The sequence below is a fragment of the Bufo bufo genome, chromosome 6, assembly GCF_905171765.1.
Source record: "Bufo bufo chromosome 6, aBufBuf1.1, whole genome shotgun sequence".
Taxonomy (NCBI): domain Eukaryota; kingdom Metazoa; phylum Chordata; class Amphibia; order Anura; family Bufonidae; genus Bufo; species Bufo bufo.
The window spans coordinates 76839357-76865235 of NC_053394.1; the positions used below are offsets into that span (position 1 = coordinate 76839357).

A 25879-nucleotide genomic window follows, 5' to 3' on the forward strand; every position below is an offset into this window, starting at 1 on the left:
GAGTTCCGCCAGAGGCACAGCAGCGCACGGCGAGAGGCTGCCGTAATAAATGTTGGACATGTCGTAGTTTTATTCCGGCAGCCTCTCGCCGTGCGCTGCCGTGCCTCCGCCGAAATTCCGCCCCCGGATTATAGTCAATGGGGACGATGCGGCAGTCAATGGGGGCACACGGTCACTAGCAGCAGGACGGATCTGACAGGCTGTTCACCCGACGGAACATGCCGCAAGTGTGAAAGTAGCCTTAGACTTTATTGGCTGTCCTGTGGATAGGGGACAAGTATTGATTGTGGGAAAAACCCTTAAAGGGTTTATCCAGGATTAGAAAAAAAAAGGGCTGATTTCTTCCACAAAAAGCCCCACACCTGTCCACAGGTGGTGTGTAGTATTGAAGCTCAGCCCCTTTCACTTCAATGGAGTGGATTTGCGATATCAGACACAACCCACCCTGCTCCTGGAAGCGAGCCAGCCATGTTTTTGTAATCCTAGACAACACCTTTAATGGGTATTGTGAAAATCTACAAATAAGAGTACTTGTACTCCCATTCTCCTGATTAGAGATAAGTGAATCTTCCAAGGTTCGGTTGGTTTCGGATTCGTCAATTTTTTTTCGGGTCCAAATCTATTGGTTTGGAACCAAAGTTGCTCCAATTGCCCTGGAAATTTGTATATAACCCCCTTTAGTCCTCTAAAACACAGGTTTTTTTAAAATGAAAAGCTCTTATCTCATTTTGTTAATTCTTTACGAATGTTTTCATTTTTCCTCGCCCCTCCCCTCCGTCTGATACAGTGTCAGGTGTAACTGTATCTACTTTTATCATTGCTGCCACAAACTGCGGTTATTGTTGGCCGCAACTGACTGCAATTATCTCCTACCTGGTGGTGACAGAACACTATTAATTGCTTATGCGCTGGGCGCTGTTTTACAAGATTTGTACGAATTGATTCTGGATCGATTTGGTGTCTAAAAAAATTGGAGATTCACTTATCTCTAATCAGGGGAATGGGAGTACAAGTACTCTTATTTGTAGATTTTCACACTATTATAAAACCTGAGGTACACTTCAAGCCTGCAGAAATAAAGTATGTGGCCATATTTATCATATGGAGATGGGCTGGAAGCATGGTGGGCTTTTAAACCACAAGAACAAGGGATTAGTGTTGAGCGAACTTGTGTTTTAAGTTCGGCGTCTAAAGTTCGAGTTCAGGTTATCGAAGTATCCCGTTATGGATTCTAAATTCCGTTATGGTCCATGGTAGTGGAATCCATAACGGGATACTTCGATAACCCGAACCCGAACTTTAAACGCCGAACTTAAAACACAAGTTCGCTCAACACTAATCCCTTGTTCTTGTGGTTTAAAAGCCCACCATGCTTCCAGCCCATCTCCATATGATAAATATGGCCACATACTTTATTTCTGCAAGCTTGAAGTGTACCTCAGGTTTTATAATGCTATCAATCGAAACGGATCCCATTGACTTTAATAGGTGTTTTTTTACAGCAATCCTATTTAAGCCATTGTCTTGCCGAATGAATATAATTAGCACAGGGGACCCTTCACTCAAAAATGGTGCTATGTGACTGAAAAAAGAGAGGATTATATAACCGAGTGATCGTTATGCAAAATATCATCACTGTATATCTGACATCTTTATCCAAGAGCTTTACAGATTAGTCATGACCTACATTTGGTCTTACCTTGTACAAGTAAAGTAGACCGATCCAGCACTAAGGTTATAAAACGTGTTCTTCTAGGAACCACATGTTATACTTGTCCTCTGACCACATACACTTGGCAGGTTGTATTCATTGTTGAATCAGTCACGCGAAAACAAGCGGTAGCAAATGGCACACATGCAGAAAATGGCCCAATTTAGCTTAAAACCGCCATCACAATACCGTAGCTCTGTGTGCTGGGGTTTAACTCCACAGTGGCCAGGAATTTTGTACTACTTTCATTCATTTTGCAGGGGAAAAAATGCATATCATCCATAATATAGACGTATGTTAGTTTCATACTATGTACAAATACCCACGTGTAAGTGTTGTACAGTAAATGGATGTGTATGGATGTACAGTAAATACACCAGTGGTGTATATGCAGTCACTACAAGACCTTCCGAGATGTGGAGTCTTGTGCCTTCTCAGTGCCCGGCTTCCACAGAAACTGAAAAACTGAGGAATAATGGAGATAAGAACTGTTTGGAAGCCTACACCCTTCTTATCAAAGAAAACACAAAAGGTGTCCACACACCTGCAGTAGATGTTGGTCTAATGATCATTTAGGCAACAGCCATCTCTCCCGGCTCCCCTATACACAAACAGGGTCGCTTCGGCTGAGTCTATGTGTTTTCTAGGGATGTCCCGATACCATTTTTTTAAGACCGCGTACGAGTACCGATACTTTTATTTAAGTACTCACCGACAGTGATGGCCAGTTCACATTGTTCACCCGCGAACATATGCGGGCTGCCATCTTTTTTTGCAAGTCCAGCGAGGCACAGGTAAGCCCCTTCCTGTGCCTGTGCCGCGAGCCGGTCTGAAAACAAGTGCGGTCACCGGGAGCAGTCAGTTCCGAGAACAGCCCGATGAAGGGGTCCTTCATCGGTGGCTGTTCTCTGAACTGCCTGCTCCCGCTGACCGCACTTGTTTTCAGACCGGCTTGCGCACAGGCACAGGTAAGGGCTTACCTGTGCCTCGCCGGACTTGTGAAAAAGTATGGCAGCCAGCATATGTTCGCGGGCGAACAATGCGAACTGGCCATCACTGCTCACCGATACCAATTACCGATACCAATTATAACAGTTTTATGTAGTTTTGCAACATCTGGAGGCACACTGGTTGGGAAACACTGGCAGATAAGGAGAGGAATGAGCATATGGAGGGAGAGAACGGGCATAAAACAGTGTTTCCTAACCAGCGTGCCTCCAGCTGTTACAAAATTACAGCTCCCAGCATGCCCGGACAGCCTTTGGCTGTCCGGGCATGCTGGGAGGTGTAGTTTTGCAACAGCTGGAGGCACACTGGTTGGGAATCACTATTATATGCCCACTCCCCCCCACCTTATTTTATATTCACTGTTTGAACATGAAATGGAGAGAAATTAACTGAATTTCTCCTCCATTTCATGCACCATACCCACCTGTCCTGCTGTAATCCTTCCCATGCGGATGCACCAGAGTACTGGGAGGAAGTGGTTTTAACTTCCTCCCAGTGCTAGGCAACCGCATGGGACTTGGGAGCCGCCGCACAGAAGTCCCGCCCTCACGCTGGGACACGATCATCTGGAGCCCGCTGAGAGGTAAGGCGCAAGTGCATTAGGTGGCCCCTTCTCCCCAACTCTGGTGTGAAATTTCCCTACCCCGTCGTTGTGCGCCTGCCCCCTCCTTCCAAAGCTGGGAACGTCATGTCCGGTGTGGCCACGTCGCAACAGGAAGTGACGAGGGTAGGGAAATTTCACGGAACACCGCCGCCGCACGGAAGCCGACACAGGACCTGGCGCCGCAGACGACACAGGACCCGCAGCCGCCGTCCCCATCGCTGATCATCTGCGAGAACAAAAGGATCGGCAAAAAACATTCCATTCATCTGAACCTTCTCCTGATCATCTGTTGAGGGAAGAGTTAGGAGGTCCCCATCCATGAAAATGGCGGGTTCAGCTGACAATACACTAATATGTAAGGGGGCTGGCCATACCCATTAGATAGCGGTCTCTCCCAACCCCTCCATACACATACAAACTCAGGTCGAACAAGTAAGCATATGTCATGAACGGGGAAAGGGGAGAGAGCCTCTGCCAGAGGAATCTATCTCCATGAGAATAAAAGGATCTAGTAGTTGAACTCGATCCAACAGCCCGATTCTTTTCCCCCATGACATTTACTGTGAAGGTAGAGTTGAGGGCCCCCCATACACATTAGATGGTCATCTGGTCCTGCCTAAATGGGTGGGTTCAGCCAACATTTATCTAAAGTATATGACCTGCCTAATCCGCTCTCTATGTACCATCTCCAGTACCATCAATTTTGGCATTAAAACATATAATTATATGAATATTAATTTAGAAAACCTTTGTCAAGTAAAAAGAAAGGCCATAACTACAGGATCATGCAGAGTTGTATATTGTTGTACATAATTGATGTTCTGATGAATTGCAGGCATGGTTTGGCACTAAGACTCTCACTTTCTCTTCCAGACCTCCCTCTGCAGTTGAATGCCGCCATGTTTGAAGCCAACGGAGGGTGCGGCTATGTGTTAAAGCCACCAGTATTATGGGATAAGGGCTGCCCCATGCACCAGTCATTCTCACCGCTCGATCGCGATATAGAAGGCATGGAACCAGCAATATACTCACTATCTGTAAGAACTATTTTCATATGTACTATATATGGGCACCGTGTTAAACCGAGGGTCATGTGCTATCACGTATGAAAATTGCCGACATGATACTGTAACAGAACACATCTGTGACTCGTCCCCCTCGGCTCTAAACACTTCACACACAGCTTAGTCTGCCTAAACAGCTGCCATGTTTTATAGATCTGAATCTATACATTGTGCTTGGAGGGAATGATGTTTTCACTGCAGGCGTTTTAATGTAATTATTTTGCTCTCCTAAGTATTTTCCTCCAGTAACTTTCACTTGCTGTTGACATTAATGTCACGGAGAGATTCAGCCCCCCCTCCCCCCCCCCCCCCCCCCCCCCAATGCTCTGCGCAGACAGCAATGTGCTAAATACCTAGCAGGGATAAAAACCGCTCATCTACGCATATTGGCTTCATTAACAATTCAAAGTTAATATTCCGTCACATGGAACACATTTGTAACAAAAAATAAAAATTACATTCGTGAACAAAATTGTGGACCCGAAATCCTGCTTCTTACCCATGTTCCAATCTTATGTCCAATGCACTGAAATGTTATGGGGGTCATTTATTATCATCCAGAAATACGCCTAAGATTATCTGCGACATTTGCTCGCTCGCGCCAGGTCTAAAAAAAGGAGGCGTGGGAGGGGGAGGGGAAGGGGACAGGCCGGCAGATCTGTCTCATTCATCATTTTCTACGCCTGTTTTAGGAGTAGAAAACGGTCTTAGGCTCCATTCACACGTCCGCAAAATGTGTCCGCATCCTTTCCGCAATTTTGCGGAAAGGGTGCGGACCCATTCATTCTCTATGGGGACGGAATGTGCTGTCCGCATCCACATTTGCGGATCCGCACTTCCGCATCCGTGCTTCCGTTTCCGCAAAAAAATAGAACATGTCCTATTCTTGTCCGCAATTGCGGACAAGAACAGGCATATTCTATTATGTCGGCAATGTGCGGTCCGCAAAATGCGGAATGCACATTGCCGCTTTCCGTGTTTTGCGGATCCGTGTCTCCGTGTATCCGCAAAACACATTGCGGACGTGTGAATGGAGCCTAAATGTAAGATAACAAGGAAGCTGTCTCACATTTAAATAAATGACCCCCATTGTCTTTATGTTGGATGCATTCAGCGACCAGATCTTTCTACTCTTTATCTTTTATCATTTGAGACTTTATGTAGATTTTCATTTTTTTTTTATTAAAGGGGCAGTCTCACTTTAGCAAATGGCATTTATCATGTAGAGAATGTTATTACAAGGCACTTACTAATGTATTGTGATTGTCTATATTGCTTCCTTTGCTGGCTTCATTCATTTTTCCACACATTATACACTGCTTTCCATGGTTATGACCACTCTGCAATCCATCAGCGGTGGTCGAGCCTGGACACTATAGGAAAAAGTGCCAGCCTCACTGGTGGCCAGGACCGTTAGAGCTCATATAGGCTGGTGCTTTTTTCTATAGTGTGCAAGCACGACCACCACTGATGGATTGCAGGGTGGTCATAACCCTGGAAAGCAGTGTATAATGTGATGGAAAAATGAATCCAGCCAGCAAAGGAAGCAATATGGACAATCACAATACATTAGTAAGTACCTCGTAATAACTTTCTCTACACAATAAATTTCATTTGCTGAAGTGACACAACCCCTTTAATTTGTGGAAACCTGCATCAAACCGCATGGGCTCTTGAAGGACAAATGCCGGTTTTCATTGGTGTAGCAGGTTTTTTTCTGTCAGCAAAATTACCCTAAGAAACCATTATCATTGCCGGACTGCTGACATGAAATCAAGTTATACCCTTAACTTAAAGGGTTTCTGTCACCCCATTAAACCGTTTTTTTTTTTTTTTCTTTAATAATAATCCCTATAGTGCGATCTCATGATACATAATCAAATTAATAATTTTGGTTCAGTAGATTTTGCTAAAAAACGATTTTTAAAATATGCTAATTACCTTGCTACCAGCAAGTAGGGCGGCTACTTGCTGGTAGCAGCCGCATCCTCCGATGGTAATGACGCCCCCTCGGCATGCTGATTGACAGGGCCAGGGAAGGTAATCCTTCTCTGCTGGCGCTGTTAGAATTTGAAATCTCGCGCCTGCGCCGTACCTGGCTTCAATCGGCGCAGGCGCACTGAGAGGCGGCCGCTCTGCTCGACCGCTCCATCCTCAATGCGCCTGCGTCGATGACGTCATCGCATACACCCGTAAGAGAAGACGCCGGCGTCTAGGCGCAAGATGAAAAGGGAGAAGCTTGGGAGGGATTAGTGATGAAAAGTCGGGACATATCCCTAGCAGACACTTGTCAGCAAACTTCCATATGATGCGACATGGAATGAAGCCTAGTTTTTATACTACAACTATAAAGGCAAATTTATGCAAATGACGCCTTTTAAGCTAATTGCTTGTAATAGTTTGAATGTTTTTTTTATCTGAAAGTCATACAATTTTTATGTCTCTTTTTGTAAATCGACTTGTTATCACTGGTACGGATCTGAAACCTGCCGCTTCTGTATGTGAAACGTAGTATATGGACAGACTGGTTCTGATATTCTCCACCTTGGCTATAGAGGAGAGTCCATACACCCCAATAGAGCACATGGATGGAATTTATTCAGATGGCACAAACTCTAAAAACCACCAAAATACCGCCATCCACTGCTTGATCTGAACATGATTGCTGTCCATTAGGTTAGAGGGGTTGCCTGACATTATCCTCAAGATAGGTCATCAATATCAGATCAGCAGGTACCCCCACCGATCAGCTGTTTGAAGAGGCCGCACCACTCTGGTGAGTGCTGCGGCCTCTTCATAGGCCGATGACATCACATCCATTGGTTGCATCACATAGATGGAGTGAATGAGGCTGAGCTGCAGTACCAAGCACAGTGGCTGTCCAATAGATGGCGCTGCACTTGGTAAGGAGGCTGCAGCGCTCACAGCAGGCCCGCAGCCTCTTCATACAGCTGATCAGCGGGGTGCCGGGTGTCGAATCCCCACCAATCTGATATTGATGACCTTATCCTGAGGATAGATCATCAATATTAAACAGCCAGAAAACCCCTTTAACCTGGCTGGGTTGCCATAATGAATGAGCACTGACCAAAACTGGGTCTTGCTAATTCCTGATATTGTATGTACTGTATGTATGTGATGTTTGGAGATGGACCTTGTAGTCATGTGCTTTCTATTCTAACATTACTTCTTGGGTTATTTTATCTCTTTCAAATGGTTGATACACTAAGGCCTCTTTCACACCGGCGTCCCGGATTTGCTCTGGATGCGTCGCGTGTGCATTGCGAAAAACCCGCGCGAGTGCACACGCAATTTCAGTCAGTTTTGACTGCAATTGCATTGCGTTGTTAAGTTTTTATTGCGCGAGTGCAATGCGTTTTGCACACGCGTGATAAAAAACTGAATGTGGTACCCAGACCCGAACCTGGACTTCTTCACTGAAGTTCGCGTTTGGGTTAGGTGTTCTGTAGATTTTAGATTTTCCCTTATAAGGGAAAATAATACCATTCTTTAATACAGAATGCTTACTAAAATGTCGATTGAGGGGTTAAAAAATAAATAAAAACGAACTCACCTCATCCACTTGATCGCGCAGCCGGCATCGTCTTTTCTTATTCTTCAAGGACCTGCAAAAGGACCTTTGATGATGTACTAGCGCTCACCACGTGGTGAGCGCGGTGATGTCAGCGCAGGTCCTGCTGCTATCTTCATTTAGCAGGACCTGCGCTGAAGTCACAGCGCTCACCACGTGGTGAGCGCTAGTACATCATCAAAGGTCCTTTTGCAGGTCCTTGAAGAAGAAGAAAGAAGACGACCATGTTATAAGGGAAAATAATACAGTGAATTTACTTTAATGGGGTCTGGGGTTGCTCATCCCTATCATCTCCTAGCAACCATGCGTGAAAATCGCACCGCAACCGCACTTGCTTTTTCACGCAGCCCCATTCATTTTAGAATATAGGACATGCTGCAATTTTTACGCAACGTACAAGTGATGTGTGAAAATCACTGCTCATCTGCACAGCCCCATTGAAGTGAATGGGTCCAGATTCAGTGCGGGTGCAATGCGTTCACCTCATGCATTGCACTTGTGCGGAATTTTCGCCCGTTTGAAAGGGGTCTAACTTCATGATATAGACATTGCTATGTAAAGCTCCAGATCCCTGCATAGACAGAGAACACATCAGCTGTCTTCATGCACCCCCAAAGGAAGGTTACTATAATGGGACAGATTTACTGATCCTATGGATGATGTAGGCTTTGAAAGACTGTCTACATCTGCACCAGATTTTTCAGAACAAGACTTTGGTCCTAAAAATGAAATAATGATAAGAGGTGAGATGGAGAGAACCACTTTAGGGTCTAATGGCTGTTATATAATGTTTGGCGCTATGAGCTGAGTTACTGCCTACTGAATGCAATATATTCAACTAGATTTATCATTTTTATTTCTATAAACGAGTTAATTGGGGACTAGCCATTATGAGAAGATCTTCAAAGAACAGCATCTGTCTCCTTTATCTATATTAGGTAGTCCTGACCTTCAGTGTGCCGTAAATCTGAAACTGTGCTTGTCTTACAGATTGTCTCAGGACAGAATGTCTGTCCAAGTAACAGTACAGGAAGTCCTTGCATTGAGATTGATGTGCTGGGGATGCCGGTGGACAGCTGTCACTTCAGAACTAAACCAATCCATCGCAATACTTTAAACCCAATGTGGAATGAACAGTTTATGTTTCGCGTCTACTTCGAAGATCTTGTATTTCTCCGATTTGCCGTGGTTGAAAACAACAGCTCTGCCGTGACTGCCCAAAGAATTATTCCTCTTAAAGTTCTGAAGAGAGGTAATCTTTCATTGTGGGATAGTCATTCACCGTGATGTGTAGCGTGATCTCACTCATGTTTATGTAGGCAAAAGTTTGCTCATGCGATCAGCACCGTAGGACTTCACTAAGGGCAGATTCACATCAACGTTTAGTTTTCCGTTCTTCTGATCCATCAGAAACAGAAAACAACATTTAAAAAAAATGGATCTTTTATTTTGAGCATTTGTTATGCTCATTTTGCCTCCATTTTAACCATTTCCATTTGAGATCCATTATTTTAGACGAAGAAAAGTCCTCTGTGGTACAAAGGACTTTTTTTTTCCCATCTCAAGTAACGGATCTCAGATGAAAGTAGCTAAAATGGATGCAAAATGAGCATAAAAGATGCTCAAAATAAAGGATTGATTTTTTTCATATGAACGGAAAACAAAACGGTGATGAGAATCTAGAGTGCAATTTATTGATATGTATTACTTGGTGGCAGTGTAGGAAAATGGATCATGTTGTATATGTCTTATATCCATGAAATAAAACTTTAGGAGGACAGGATTCAGGAGTGAAGCTGTACTATGCACCATGACCAGGAGTATCACAGAGCTTCTCCATGGGAACTTGTCCACTTTTCCACCTCAAGAGCTATAGGAAAGATATTTTCTCAGTTTGTTCCTCTGCCTCCCTTTGCAGCATTCACTAGTGAGTCAGAGTAAGGTTGGGTTACCCATCCATGCTATCATTTTCAGTTTTCTGTTCCATCCCAGAAAGCCGTAACAGTCAGACAACAGCAAGGGCGGGCTGGAAACTTAAAGTGGTCCTGGAAAAAATACTAACAGTGGCCCAGTTTTGTAGTTGGGTCCAAATTGATGGAAGGCAGGACCAGCAATACCATATTGTGGCACATTATACCACCCCAACAGAGCCAAATACCACAGCCCATCACATAATACTGCCAGCAGCACAAAATACATCCCCAAAAACTTCCACTGGCCAGCTGTGAGGAGGGCCCAGGCGCCCCCCTGGGCATCGGCCCACTGGGAAGTTTCCCTGTAAGGTCTATGGCCAATCCGCCCGGACAACAGACGCTAGTGTTGAGCGAATCAAAGGACTTTGATCTGAATTTCAGGGAAAATTTTATTCACCGCAAAGCTGAATTTCCTCATACTTCGTGGTATCAAAAATTTTTTCCCTGAATGGCTGTAAAAAATTAAAAAATCATACTTACCTCATCCGTTTGAGCGCAAAGAGCCGGCCACCGCCATCTTGATTGAAGATCTCGCACGAAATTCCGCGTGCGGTGACATATGACATCACCACACCGGCGGATGTGATGACGTCATCACAGGCCGCCCGAGATTTTGCGCTAGATATTCAATAAAGATGGTGGCGGCCAGTTCTTTGCGATCAAATGGATGAGGTAAGTATGATTATATTTTATTTTTATTATTTTACACTGTATTATTGTTGTCAAATGCTGCGATCAGCTGATGGCATCTGAGGGCTACAATGACGGGGGGAAGGGGGCGCCATCGCCGCTCCCTATCATTGCACCCACTACTTACAACGGAATGCGCTTCGTGACAAAGTAATTCATCAAGAAACAAATTATTTCGTAAAATTTGACAAAGCAGTGAAATCGAATGGACTGTATTGATTTATAATGGGCTCCATTAGAATCCAGAGTCCATAATTTTATTCAACAAAAATACCAATATATATATATATATATATATATATATATATATATATATAGAGCGTGTCCTATAAGCATAGGACATTTCTACAGAAGAGAAAAAGAAAATGGCAACATGTACAAGGTCGGACCACAAAAATTAATTAAATATTCTAATATTAAATATTCTAATATATTATTAAAGAAAAATGCCATGTTGGTGAAAAGATTTAAATGTTATGGCTCTCAGAATATGGTGATACAAAGACAAAAAAAGGAAAACTGGCTTAGTGGCCCAAAGCAACCAATCAGATTCCACTTTTCATTTTTCAGAGCTCCTTTGGAAAATGAAAGGTGGAATCTGATTGGTTGCTATGGGCCACTAAGCCAGTTCCACTTTACACCAGTTTAATAAATGACTCCATAGGCTTTATTAAAATGTATTTATTGTGCAAAAGTGGTAAAACAATAAAAAATCTATAAAATTGGTAGATTGACATAATCACCCTGACCCACAGAATAAGAATAAGTTATTTATGCCATGGTGGACACAGCTCAATGTATAACGCGATAATGGAATTGCTGGTTTTTTTTTTTGTTTTTTTTTCATTTTTCCTCAGAAAGCATTTACAAAAGTTAATCAATAAGTTATAGTCGTCCCACAAAAAACTAGCCCTCGTACAGCTAGGTAAAAAAAAAAAAGAAAAAGAAAAATCAGAGTGTTGTGGCTCTATGTGACGATGAAAAAAGGGGTTGGCCACTTTCTGGCTACTTGTGACCAGTGTGTCTATGTGGCACTTACTAATATAACCTTTGTTTATATTCTGTCCCGTTTGCTATATTTCATAAGCCATGTCTCCTTGTTAGGCAAATGTTCTGTGCTGTCCACAAGATGGCTGCTGATGGAGGGTCATGTGACCAGGCAAATCACCTCCATGTGATGTCTTCTCTATTAAAATACACTGTGCAGTGTATCTGAATGGAGGAGACATCACATGGAGGGGACCTGCCTGGTCACATGACCCTCCATCAGCAGCCATTTTATGGATAAGACCTCTGTGTGGACAGCACAAAAGATTTAGCAAACAAGGGGAATATCTTATGAAATATAGAAAGTGGTGAAGGCTATATTAGTAACTGCCATATAAGTCATCTAACTAACATAATGGTCAACACTATCCAGAAAGTGGCCAACCCCTTTAAAGATCGGTCCTGAAGGAGTTAAAACTGCTGGTATTGCCTTTTACTCTGACACATATAGAAGTATACTGGTGTCTGTCAGTAAAGTGGTTTATGGTTTCATATTTCTTAGCTGATGTCTCTCCAAGTAGCGATAATGTTCTGCTCCTTCCAGTGACGTGTTCCCCTCCTTTTACATTTATCTGCAGGCTACAGACATTTACAGCTTCGCAACTTACATAATGAGTCTTTGGAGATCTCCACCCTGTTCATTAACAGCAGAAGGATGGAAGAGATCCCCAGTGGTAGTCTGCCAGCCTCTGTGGTAGGTGCTCATATCCATAGGCTTTAAAGGGGCTGTGTCACTTCAGCAAATGGCATTGATCATGTAGAGAAAGTTAATACAAGGCTCTTACTAATGTATTGTTATTATCCATGTTGCTTCCTTTGCTGGCTGGATTCATTTTTCCATCACATTATACGCCGCTTGTTTCCAGGGGTTATGACGCTCGTCAGTGTGTTATTGTAAATAAAAGAGGGCAAGTGAGAGCATCGGACATCAGGCGGCCTGCCTAAGTGAAATTATCGGTGTGTCCAGGTTCAGATATGAACCCGTCAACCCCTTTAACAATAGTCAGCCAATCACTGGGGGTCTGGCTCCATAACCCTTCCCCAGCAATAAATAGGCCACCTGATGTCCGATGCTCTCACCTTCCCTCTTTGTGAGCATCTCAGCTTTGTGAGCATCTCTTTTGTCAAGGGAGCTCAAGCAGAAGCATCCATGCATCTCTCTAAGGGCTCATGCAGACGAACATAAGGGCTCCGTGCCCGTATAAACGGCCGGTCTGCAATATACGGGAATCAGCCGTGTGCACTCTGTGCTGTGAACGCCGACCTGGTGTTGACTTGATACAACCAAAGATAGACAACATCATCTTTATTTGAAACAAATTTACATACATTTTTGAAAGAGATCAATATAAACAATAAACAAATATAAGTAAAACACATGTTGAATTTCTTGATCTAACAGTAAAAATCGATGGGAATAGTATTGGGATGTAGTACATTTCACAAACCGGTAAGGAGAAATAATTATATTTTATATTCCAGCTGCCATCTCCCACCCTGGCTAATAAACATTCCTACAAATCAATTTAGAAGGCATAAAAGAAACTGTACGAATGAAGAACAATTCAAAAATGAAGCCAAAATGGGGAAAGAACAATTCCAAATTAAAAACTACCTAAATGAAATAATAGAAACTTCCCTACAGAAAGAAAGGGCCATGGATCGAAAATAATTCTTTATAGCCACCAATAAGAAATAAAAAAAGATGAAAATATACGTATCATTCTACCATTCAATACATAATATAAAACAATAGAGAAAATCATCCGAAAACACTGGCATCATCTTATGAAAGATAAGGTAATAGGTTCGCACCTACCCATAAACCCATTAATAACATATACTAGAGCTCGAGATTTGGGCTTAAAAATTGCTCCATCAATAAAAAATAGGTCAAGCAAAATCCAAACCAGTTGGCTAACGTTAAAAGGCTTTTATAGGTGTCGGAGGTGCATTAGTTGCAAAACTACGAATTTTCCTAAAAAAAAACACAAAAATAAGTTCAACACACAATACCCATTCCCTCCAAGTTAAAGAACATTTAACATGTGACTATTCGGGTTTTTTTTTGGGCTTGTTATTTAACGACTATTCCCTATATAGGGATCTTACCTTTGTCTGTGGCTTCTTTTCATTAAAAAACGATCTTTTAAAATATGCAAATCCCTTCACTACCAGCAAGTAGGGCGTCTACTTGCTGGTAGCCGCCGCAAAAAAACGCCCCCTCCTCTTGTTGATTGACAGGGCCAGCAGTGCTCTCCTCCTCCGGCTGGTCTGTCAGCATTTCAAAAATCCCGCGCCTGTCTTCATTCGGCGCAGGCGCTCTGAGAGAAGGAGGCTCGCCTCCTCAGCACTCCCTCAGTGCGCCTGCGCCAATGACGTCTTCTCTTTCTGTGACGTCATCGGCACAGGCGCACTGAGGGAGTGCTGAGGAGGCGAGCCTCCTTCCCTCAGAGCGCCTGCGCCGAATGAAGACAGGCGCGGGATTTTTGTAATGCTGACAGGACAAGTTACTTCAGCACAATGAGCTATAGTGCTACCTCATCCTCTCTGCTCTGCTTGTCAGGAATCATGATCCTGAATACAGGTGAATCTCTGTGGGAATGGAGATGATGAGGAGACATGAGAGGAGGGTGAGGTGTGGCTAATGAGCAGCAGCACTTGTTTACAGTCTCCATTACCACAGTCTGTCCTGCCCTTCCTCTCTGTAATTCATGTCTCCTCATGAACTAAATTCCCCAGAGATTCAGCTAAAGTTCTTATCATCTGTATTCAGGATCATAATCTCTGACAAGTTGAAAGGAGGAGGAGGATGAGGCAGCTCTTTACCTCAGTGTTGAAAAGTAACTTGTCCTCATGTGTGATCAGGACAGGTTTTGTGTGAACTAATGGGACAGCGGCCATTTTGTTTCCCCTGATGATTGCTCCCCAGACAAAACAAGCCATTATAGCTAATTAAATGTATTTGAGAATATATTTATAATAAAGTAATATTTAAGTATTTTCATTTTCTTAATTCTCAGAGAACCCCTTTAAGCAGGCCGTCCAACCAATCACTTTTTTTAAATGTAAGAGGTAATCAAATAAGTCATATTATCCTTAATTATCCTCTATCATTTCCCGTTCCAGCACTTTCTGGTTCTCTTGACTCAGGAAATGTGAACTCTTAGCCAATCAGTGGCCTCAGCGGTAATTGGCTGAGTGGTCTTTTTCAGTGTGTCAGGAGGGACCAGGGTCCATCAGGTATCGACGAGTATGATATATTTTATTTCATAGTATTTCATAGTTCTGAACCTGTTAAAAAATATTAATCTGCTGGACAAGGCGTCAGAAATCGCTTGCATTTCGTTTTTAGTATTTTATAAATCAAGGCTTGTTACATGGTATCTTTTCTTCTAAAGGTTTTTAGTTCAGAAGAAAGGAGAGAAGCATCAACATTTAAAGTCACGGTGCATGGGTTACCTGGTCCAGAGCCGTTCTCCGTATTCTCTATAAATAGTGGGACAACTGCAAAGCAACTGCTAGATCAAGTAAGTTTCCATTTTTACGGTCAGTATTTTGGTGAGAATTGTGGGACATGGCTGTCTCGTCATCTGACAGCAAATGTCAAATGCTGCTTGAACAATATAGCCGTAGACGGGCGTCACGGATTTTGTCCGGATGCGTTGCGGGTGCATTGCGGCAAACCCGCGCGAGTAGGCATGCATTTTTAGTCAGTTTTCTATGCGATTGCGTTCCGTTGTTAAGTGTTTTCCACGCGAGTGCAATGCGTTTTGCACGCGCGTGAGAAAAAACTGAATGTGGTACCCAGACCCGAACCCTGACTTCTTCACTGAAGTTCGGGTTTGGTTTATGTTTTCCGTTGATTTTTATTATTTTCCCTTCTAACATGGTTATAAGGGAAAATAATAGCATTCTTAATACAGAATGCTTACTAAAATGTCCATTGAGGGGTAAAAAAATAAAATAAACTGGCCTCATCCACTTGATCGCGCAGCTGGTATCCTCTTCTTTCTTCTCCCTGCAGGACCTGCAAAAGAACCTGCGCTGACGTCATCGCGCTCACCACCTGCGCTCACCACGTCAGCGCAGGTCCTGCTGAATGAAGATAGAAGTCCGGGTTTGGGTCTGGATACCACATTCAGTTTTTTATCACACGCGTGCAAAATGCATTGCACTTGCGCTGGAACAACGGAACGCAATCGCATACGAAACTGACTGAAATTGCTTGCCTACTCTCGTGGGTTTGCCGTAATGCACCCACAATGCATCCAGGCAAAATCTGTGACGCCCGTGTGCAAGGGGGCTGAGGGTGTTCATATTCACCTGTTCTTGTGCTTAAAAATTGTGAAATTTTTTATGTTGTCTGAGACTTTCAATAATGTATCAAACAAAATGGAACATGACTCTTAAAGGGGTTGTGCCGCCATTAAATGTTATGTTAATATAATTCTGCATGAAAATCTACTTACTTTTCTAATTTACTTTCTCTTACAAAAATGTTCCAGTTGTGAGATATTCTCTTTATTTCATTTTAATGACACCCCCTACTGTTTACTCTGTATAGTAATGTGTACGACCATCTACTGAGGTGGTCGCACATGGTCAGTTGCATCCTTCAACTGCCACCAGTCATGTCTACTGTTAGAAGCATTGACAGTTACAGGGAGAGCGCTGCTTCCGAAAGGATACACCCCCTGAGCTTCCAGCCTGAAGAGATTCTAGCAGAGCAATTTGCCATTGAATAAGAATGATCTGGATCAATGTGTTCCAGCTTTGATAGAAAGAGATTGTCATTAGTGATGAGAGGCAGGGGCAATATTCGAATTTGCGATATTTCGCGAATATTCATCATATATTCACAAATTTGAGAATTAGCGATTATTTTCTTGATTGCAAAAATCGGCAATGTAATATGCGCTTTTTGCGCGCACAATACAGATGTGGGTCACTGTTGCTACATTCGTCAAGCTGCCAGAAGTTTCCTGATACTGGAGAAAATGGTTGGCACGGAAGAACATCACAATAGCTTTATATGCAGATAGAGTGCTCCAATATATTCGCGATTGCGCAAATCTCCAAATAATGATGCGACTATTTTGGCGCAATACGTGCAACTTCACATTTTATCAGGTCTGACTACATATTACTGATTGGTGCACTAAGTATTGTTGTGACATCACAGCACTATGTCTGTAGCATGTAAGTATGAACGGCAGAGAAACAGTAATTCCTATCACACTACCTAACACCCTGCACTGGAACCTACACTATATCAGGATATAACCTACACTAACTATCTCCCACTAAATATCTGTATTATACAGTATATATGAGCTAACTATCTAATGTAATTGGATAAGGAATAGGATCGAGATGAAAGCACAGAGCACAGCAATGTCACTGCTCTCTGTCTCAGATCTGCAAAATACTGCATACAAAGGCTGCTGGGCAGGATCTTATATAGTAAGGGGTAGGCAACTTTCCTATTGGTTGCTAGGGATGTTGCTAAGCTGTGACAGAGATATCGCAGCCTTCTCATTGGCCGATAAGCAAGAAGGGAGGTTACTGATGAAAAAGAAATCTAGAATATTCGAGAATACGAACATATAGCACTTTATCCTAAATCTTCGCGAATTTTCGAAGTAGCGATATTCGCGATTAAAATTTGCGATTCGAATATTCGCGCCCAACACTAATTGTCCTGTACCATATGATGTCTGTTTTAATTTTTTACATCAATCAGAACTCCATTATGGATGGCTTTAAAAACTTTTTTTTGTGGCACTTCTTTGAGCTAAAACCAGAAGTGAATTCAAAAGTTAGGGAAAGGATAAGGCATCATGCACACGACCGATTTTCGGGTCCGCATCCTAGCCGCAGTTTTGGCGGCTCGGGTGCGGACCCATTCACTTTAACCACCTCCGGACCGCCTAACGCAGGATCGCGTTCCGGAGGTGGCAGCCCTGCGCAGAGTCACGCATATATGCGTCATCTCGCGATGGCCGAGATTTCCTGTGAACGCGTGCACACAGGCGCGCGCGCTCACAGGAACGGAAGGTAAGAGAGTTGATCTCCAGCCTGCCAGCGGCGATCGTTCGCTGGCAGGCTGGAGATGTGTTTTTTTTAACCCCTAACAGGTATATTAGATGCTGTTTTGATAACAGCGTCTAATATACCTGCTACCTGGTCCTCTGGTGGTCCCCTTTGTTTGGATCGACCACCAGAGGACACAGGTAGCTCAGTAAAGTAGCACCAAGCACCACTACACTACACTACACCCCCCCACCCCCCGTCACTTATTAACCCCTTATTAGCCCCTGATCACCCCTGATCACCCCATATAGACTCCCTGATCACCCCCCTGTCATTGATTACCCCCCTGTCATTGATCAACCCCCTGTAAAGCTCCATTCAGACGTCCGCATGATTTTTACGGATCCACTGATACATGGATCGGATCCGCAAAACGCACACGGACGTCTGAATGGAGCCTTACAGGGGCATGATCAATGACTGTGGTGATCACCCCATATAGACTCCCTGATCACCCCCCCTGTCATTGATTACACCCCTGTCATTGATTACCCCCCTGTAAAGCTCCATTCAGACGTCCGCATGATTTTTACGGATCCACTGATAGATGGATCGGATCCGCAAAACGCATCCGGACGTCTGAATGAAGCCTTACAGGGGCGTGATCAATGACTGTGGTGATCACCCCATATAGACTCCCTGATCACCCCCCTGTAAAGCTCCATTCAGATGTCCGCATGATTTTTACGGATGCACTGATAGATGGATCCGATTCGCAAAACGCATCCGGACGTCTGAATGAAGCCTTACAGGGGCATGATCAATGACTGTGGTGATCACCCCATATAGACTCCCTGATCACCCCCCTGTAAAGCTCCATTCAGATGTCCGCATGATTTTTACGGATGCACTGATAGATGGATCCGATCCGCAAAACGCATCCGGACGTCTGAATGAAGCCTTACAGGGGCATGATCAATGACTGTGGTGATCACCCCATATAGACTCCCTGATCACCCCCCTGTAAAGCTCCATTCAGATGTCCGCATGATTTTTACGGATGCACTGATAGATGGATCCGATCCGCAAAACGCATCCGGACGTCTGAATGAAGCCTTACAGGGGCATGATCAATGACTGTGGTGATCACCCCCCCTGTCATTGATTACCCCCCTGTAAAGCTCCATTCAGATGTCCGCATGATTTTTACGGATGCACTGATAGATGGATCCGATCCGCAAAACGCATCCGGATGTCTGAATGAAGCCTTACAGGGGCATGATCAATGACTGTGGTGATCACCCCATATAGACTCCCTGATCACCCCCCTGTCATTGATCACCCCCCTGTAAAGCTCCATTCAGATGTCCGCATGATTTTTACGGATGCACTGATAGATGGATCGGATCCGCAAAACGCATCCGGACGTCTGAATGAAGCTTTACAGGGGCGTGATCAATGACTGTGGTGATCACCCCATATAGACTCCCTGATCACCCCCCTGTCATTGATCACCCCCCTGTCATTGATCACCCCCCTGTAAGGCTCCATTCAGACATTTTTTTGGCCCAAGTTAGCGGAATTATTTTTTTTTTTTCTTACAAAGTCTCATATTCCACTAACTTGTGTCAAAAAATAAAATCTCACTTGAACTCACCATACCCCTCACGGAAACCAAATGCGTAAAATTTTTTAGACATTTATATTCCAGACTTCTTCTCACGCTTTAGGGCCCCTAGAATGCCAGGGCAGTATAAATACCCCACATGTGACCCCATTTCGGAAAGAAGACACCCCCAGGTATTCCGTGAGGGGCATATTGAGTCCATGAAAGATTGAAATTTTTGTCCCAAGTTAGCGGAACGGGAGACTTTGTGAGAAAAAAATTAAAAATATCAATTTCCGCTAACTTGTGCCAAAAAAAAAAAATTTCTATGAACTCGCCATGCCCCTCATTGAATACCTTGGGGTGTCTTCTTTCCAAAATGGGGTCACATGTGGGGTATTTATACTGCCCTGGCATTCTAGGGGCCCCAAAGCGTGAGAAGAAGTCTGGTATCCAAATATCTAAAAATGCCCTCCTAAAAGGAATATGGGCCCCTTTGCGCATCTAGGCTGCAAAAAAGTGTCACACATCTGGTATCGCCGTACTCAGGAGAAGTTGGGGAATGTGTTTTGGGGTGTCATTTTACATATACCCATGCTGGGTGAGATAAATATCTTGGTCAAATGCCAACTTTGTATAAAAAAATGGGAAAAGTTGTCTTTTGCCAAGATATTTCTCTCACCCAGCAAGGGTATATGTAAAATGACAGCCCAAAACACATTCCCCAACTTCTCCTGAATACGGCGATACCACATGTGTGACACTTTTTTGCAGCCTAGGTGGGCAAAGGGGCCCATATTCCAAAGAGCACCTTTAGGATTTCACAGGTCATTTACCTACTTACCACACATTAGGGCCCCTGGAAAATGCCAGGGCAGTATAACTACCCCACAAGTGACCCCATTTTGGAAAGAAGACACCCCAAGGTATTCCGTGAGGGGCATGGCGAGTTCCTAGAATTTTTTATTTTTTGTCACAAGTTAGTGGAAAATGCTGATTTTTTTTTTATTTTTATTTTTTTCATACAAAGTCTCATATTCCACTAACTTGTGACAAAAAATAAAAACTTCCATGAACTCACTATGCCCATCAGCGAATACCTTGGGGTCTCTTCTTTCCAAAATGGGGTCACTTGTGGGGTAGTTATACTGCCCTGGCATTCTAGGGGCCCAAATGTGTGGTAAGGAGTTTGAAATCAAATTCTGTAAAAAATGACCTGTGAAATCCGAAAGGTGCTCTTTGGAATATGGGCCCCTTTGCCCACCTAGGCTGCAAAAAAGTGTCACACATCTGGTATCTCCGTACTCAGGAGAAGGTGGGGAATGTGTTTTGGGGTGTCATTTTACATATACCCATGCTGGGTGAGAGAAATATCTTGGCAAAAGACAACTTTTCCCATTTTTTTATACAAAGTTGGCATTTGACCAAGATATTTATCTACAATGGGCCGCCTGTTCCGTTCTGCAAATTGCGGAAGGCATACGGTCGGCTTCAGTTTTTTGCGGATCCGCGGTTTGCGGACCGCAAAAAACGGCACGGTCGTGTGCATGTAGCCTAATGAAAATACTTTTATTATGGCGTTTTAAAATTTTAAAAAAAGGCTTTTTTGTGGCTTTTTTGCACCTGCAGTGTTTTTGCTGGGAAAGAAAACCTGTTCCAGATGTTGGCAGTCTACCAGAAAACATGCAGGACATACAAGCATTTCTTTGCCTAATAGTGGTTTTTGTGTTTATTTATTTACATTTCGTGACATATTTTTTTTTTTTTTAAATGCAGCATGTTGAAGCAATGACATTTTTTTCAAGCAGTTTGCCATCTCCTTCTCCCATTGGGAAAAAAATATAATAATAAAAAAAATCCACACATTTAAAAAAAAAAAAAAAAAAAAAGCCATAAAAAATGCATAGTGTGGAAAAAAAAATACAGAAATGATTACTGTGGCTCGTTTTTCAGTGCTAATAATCTGCCAGAACAAATTTGTGTATGAAGGTGGCCTTAAGGCCTCATGCACACGACCGTTGTGTGTTTCGCGGTTCGCAAATTGCGGATCTGCAAAACGCGGATGGTGTGCGTTCCGCAATTTGCAGAACGGCACGGACAGCCATTGATATAAGTGCCTATTCTTGTCCGCAAAACAGACAAGAATAGGACAGGTTATAATTTTTTTGGCGGACCACGGAACGGAGCAACGGATGCGGACAGCACACGGAGTGCTGTCCGCATCTTTTGCGGCCCCATTGAAGTGAATGGGTCCGCATCCGAGCCGCAAAAACTGCGGCTCGGATGCGGACCAAAACAACGGTCGTGTTCATGAGCCCTAAGGGTATTTTTTGTATACTCATAGCTGTAATTAGCTCTGATAGACCTGACGTCCGAAGGCTTCCTGTAAAGACAGATCTCTGAGACCAGAAGTGATGTCATACGATTGACCGATGCAGACAGGGACGTTACACAATAAAATCATTTTCAGCAGTTCTATTACACGGCATGTTCTGGTATGATGTAAGTCATGTATTAGTTCCTCAGTGAGATCTGGGACTTCTGTTTTTGCTGTGTGGATTAGACTTTGGATTCTTCATGGATAGTTGCAGAAGATAGACTAAGACTAAAACCACATCCACTATCTGCACTGAAGAGGTTTATGTCTCTGTGAAGAACGGAGTCTGTTGCCTATCGCAGTCCTGGATTTCATTTGTGATCCGGCTCAGTAGCTGCAGCACAGTCGTAAAGAAATAACTAATTACGTCTATTTTAGTGCATGACCTTTTAATGTTTTTTTTTTAAATTAGTTTTGAGATTTAAAAATAATAGGGTGTTAGTAGTAGGGTCTGCTTTTTTTTAACGTTCTGGTCCAGCAAGAGCCTTGCAGATGGTCACTTTGAAGCATAAAACGAGATCCTCTCCGAGATCTCTCTCTGCTTTGTTTGCTTTGTTGTTAAGGCACATTGGCACCGGTGCCCGGCAAGAAGTGCCTGCTGCAAGCAAGACATGAGAGTAGAGAGTCAGGTGGGCAGAGGTCTCTCCACTGACTATAGCCAAAAGTACAACAGATCTTTATTTTTCGGCCGAAACCTTTCAGACGTAATCTTTGCTATGTCAAAAATGGAGAGTTTTCATTAGCTTTGAGATAGAAGGACGTCCAGCAGTGCCTCCAGCATTCCTGATCCTCATGCCAAGGATTTCATGCCTGTGGTTGTCATCATGGTAACGGTAACATGAAGTCTAAGCAACGAGAAGTTCGAAACCTGTCGAACACAAATTGCTAGATTCAAAGAGGGCACAATTTTTGCCTTCACATTTTGAAACCCAGCTGTTCTGCATTAGTCAAACATTTTAGTACTTGAAGGCAGTGCGCCATGAGTAATATTATACATTTTCAAACCAGCACCTGCAACTCAATACTTTTCTAATTGCATGTCATAAAAAAATGAGTACAGCCACTGAGTAATTCAATGAAATGCATCTGTATAGCGCCACCTGCTGTTTGTTGTTTTCCTTATTTCTTGTCCACCTCACTTTGGTGGTCACACACACTCAGTTTAAATCTTCAACTGTCACCAGTCATATCTTCTGTTAGAAGCCATGTCAGTTACAGGGAGAGAGCTGCAGCAGGAAGGACACGCCCCCTGAGCTGACAGAAATAAATGTAGCAGGGCAACTGGAGCAATAAATGGGGAGATCTCTGGATGCATGTTAGGTACAGGGCTGGTTCTAGCTTTGTTAGAAAGAGGGATTCCTGTACTGTATGATGTCTGATTTTCATTGTTTGCATCAACCACGGCATAACCCTTGGTTATCTGCTTTCGATAGTCCTTACTTAGAAGGCTCGCTTGACAATATATTACAAAATATGCCTCCTACTGGGACCCCCAGCAATCTGCTTTGATTTGTAGGGAAAACTGGCAGTAAGTGTTCAAATAATCCTGCAGCGCCATCACAGGAGAAATTAAGCATTAAACAGGGTATATTCAAATCAATGGGTTGTCTATTTAGGCTCCATTCACACGTCCGCAATTTTGCGGAACGGGTGCGGACCCATTCATTTTCTATGGGGACGGAATTTGCGGAGCGCGGCCTCGATCTTCGGGTCCGCAGCTCCGCAAAAGATAGAACATGTCCGCAGCTGCGGACAAGAATAGGCATTTCTATAGGGGTGCCGGACGGGTGTGTTGCGGATCCGCAATTTGCCACACCACGGAGGTGTGAATGGAGCCTTAATGTAGGACAGGACAGGTCCTCCAGAGCCGGAGACTTTTTTGTGACTGATCTCTATTCTGGCCAAGAGATGAGGTACAGAAGGCCCCTATACTAACTCTGGTGCTGGTTTAAAAACTGTTAAATATTTTTTGTGGGGCAACCCCTTTAAAGGAAATGTGTCACCAAAAGTTTTATTTTCCAGTTAAAACCAGATAGTAACACACTTTTTTTATTTCTTGCCTGGGCTCTTAACAGCATTTAGAAAGCATTAAGAAAATTGCTTTACGGCAGCCCCATGGGCCATAGACACAATGGTCAGGAGGGGACCTCGTTGACTTCTATGGGAGAGTTTTCTAGGCATGCTTTGTGACCTGTACAGAGGTCAAGAGGGAGTAGATAAGCTGTGATATCATGCTCTGTCATTGAAATCCTGCCTGTGATGATAATGTGATGGCTACCGAAAAGCCAGCATATTAATAGGCCTATTGGCCAATGTGAAGACTACACAATATTTTAGATATTGTTTAAAATATAGTAACATTGAAAATTAAAAGAAGATTTAAACAAAAATCTGCAAAAATTCCAAAAAAAAAATATCTGTTCTGATAACATTTCCTTTAACTAAATGTTAATAAAGCTTCGTCACAATATAGTGTGTGTTAACAGTGCCCTGTCTTGTGGTTTATACAGATTCTGGCTACTAAAAACAGACCTGAAACATGCAAGGACTATTTCTTATTGGAAGAAAAGTGTTTTATATCAAAAGACAAAAATGAATGCAGGAAACTTCCATTTCAAAGGGTGCTGGGCCCAGAAGAAGACATCTTGCAGATCCTGAATAGCTGGTTTCCAGAAGAAGGCTATGTTGGAAGAATTATACTTAAAACTCAAGAAGAAGTATGTTGGCTTAAGAAAATTATTAATATGTTGATGTGTTTGGTGTAGAAAAATCATAAATGTAAAAATATCCCTGTATGCCACATTTGAATGGAGCGATGGACGAGGATACGCACCACCAATCCATTCACAGTCTACGGGACAGACCAAAAGAACCAAGCCCTGTACTACGGTATTTCTGGCAGTCCCAAAGAAACGAATTGAGCAGCAATGAACCTGTTCGATCTGACACTTCATCCATACGGGGTCATCGGACTCCCACCCTAGTGATCGGTGGGGGTTCCAGTGGTCAGCAATTCTGTAGATGGGGATAACTTTCTTTAACTGGAAAACCCCTTTAAAGGATCCCCCCAGACAAAACTTTTATACGGTACGATGCCGGGTGCAGAGTCCTGGTGCTTGACGTGGGGATTCTCTCTTTGGTGATCTTTGAATCCCTTTGTCCGTGCAGCAATTGCTCAGACCTTGCACTAGGCACAACACAGCCTACCCGTTTTACCTGGATTGTTTTTCTTTTCATTATTATGTTGAAGGGGCTTTCCAACTTTTTTTTATACTGATGACTTTTCCTCAAGATAGGTTATCCGTATCTGATCGGCAGAGGCACTAGCCTAGGGTAGGCTGCAAGAAGGTCTTCTCAAAAAGCTGATCTGCAGGGGTCCTGAGTGTCAGGAGATCCTTACACTGACATGGGGTGTCCTGATGGGTAGGGATCCCCATCTATACTGTCCACATGTCCAAACAGAATAGGGATGGTGGACGCCATGGTGAGAAACCCTTCTAAAGGGATTGTCTATAATTTTATTAAAAAGAAAAAACACATTCAGCAAGTGAATGGAACGGAACTTCAATACCAGACTCTTGGAAGACTCCTTTAATGTCAATCATGGGGCTATGCGCCAATAAAAGCAAAGACTGTATTATATTACAAGTATTATACTCTGTTTTTATATGTGATGTTGATGGATGCCTGCAACACAATGATATTTTGATGTTTCTTTAGAACCTAAATGATAAAAATGTATGTGTGGAGGAAAAGGAAGAAAAGGAGCCAGCGGTCACCTCAGATGACGAGAGCTTCTTTGTCCAGGTGCATGATGTGTCTCCAGAACAGCCGCGCACAGTTATACGGGCTTTACGCTTCAGTACAGCACAGGATGTTATTCAGCAGGTAACCGAATCGCCTCCAGCACTGAATGCTACTAAGGTTCCAGGAGATCCTCGCCATTACTCAACCCTCTGTATCTTTAATGCATCACAAACCGTACACACAGGTGGTCATCTTGACTATCTCATGCACAGTCAGACCTCCCTACTGAAAAATGGTTTATATGACGCACCTTTGTGTATGCAGGACGTTGGTCTGTATTGTAATAAAGTACTAGGTTTACAAGCTTTCAGTAAGGAATCTACAATTTTTCACCCAAATAACATATAATCGTGTATTTTGTACT

General features: G+C 43.2%; 1 protein-coding gene across 12 annotated transcripts in view; it reads left to right on the forward strand.

The window, feature by feature from the left end:
• Nucleotides 1–25879, forward strand: part of PLCE1 (phospholipase C epsilon 1) — a 323845-nt gene that overhangs the window by 291388 nt on the left and 6578 nt on the right. For all 12 annotated transcript variants that reach the window (XM_040434726.1, XM_040434732.1, XM_040434729.1 and 9 more), the window contains 6 exons: nucleotides 4197–4360; nucleotides 8970–9231; nucleotides 12268–12383; nucleotides 15091–15219; nucleotides 24219–24425; nucleotides 25429–25596. In XM_040434726.1, coding sequence (XP_040290660.1) covers nucleotides 4197–4360; nucleotides 8970–9231; nucleotides 12268–12383; nucleotides 15091–15219; nucleotides 24219–24425; nucleotides 25429–25596 — 1046 coding nt within the window. The remainder of the gene's footprint in view (nucleotides 1–4196; nucleotides 4361–8969; nucleotides 9232–12267; nucleotides 12384–15090; nucleotides 15220–24218; nucleotides 24426–25428; nucleotides 25597–25879) is intronic.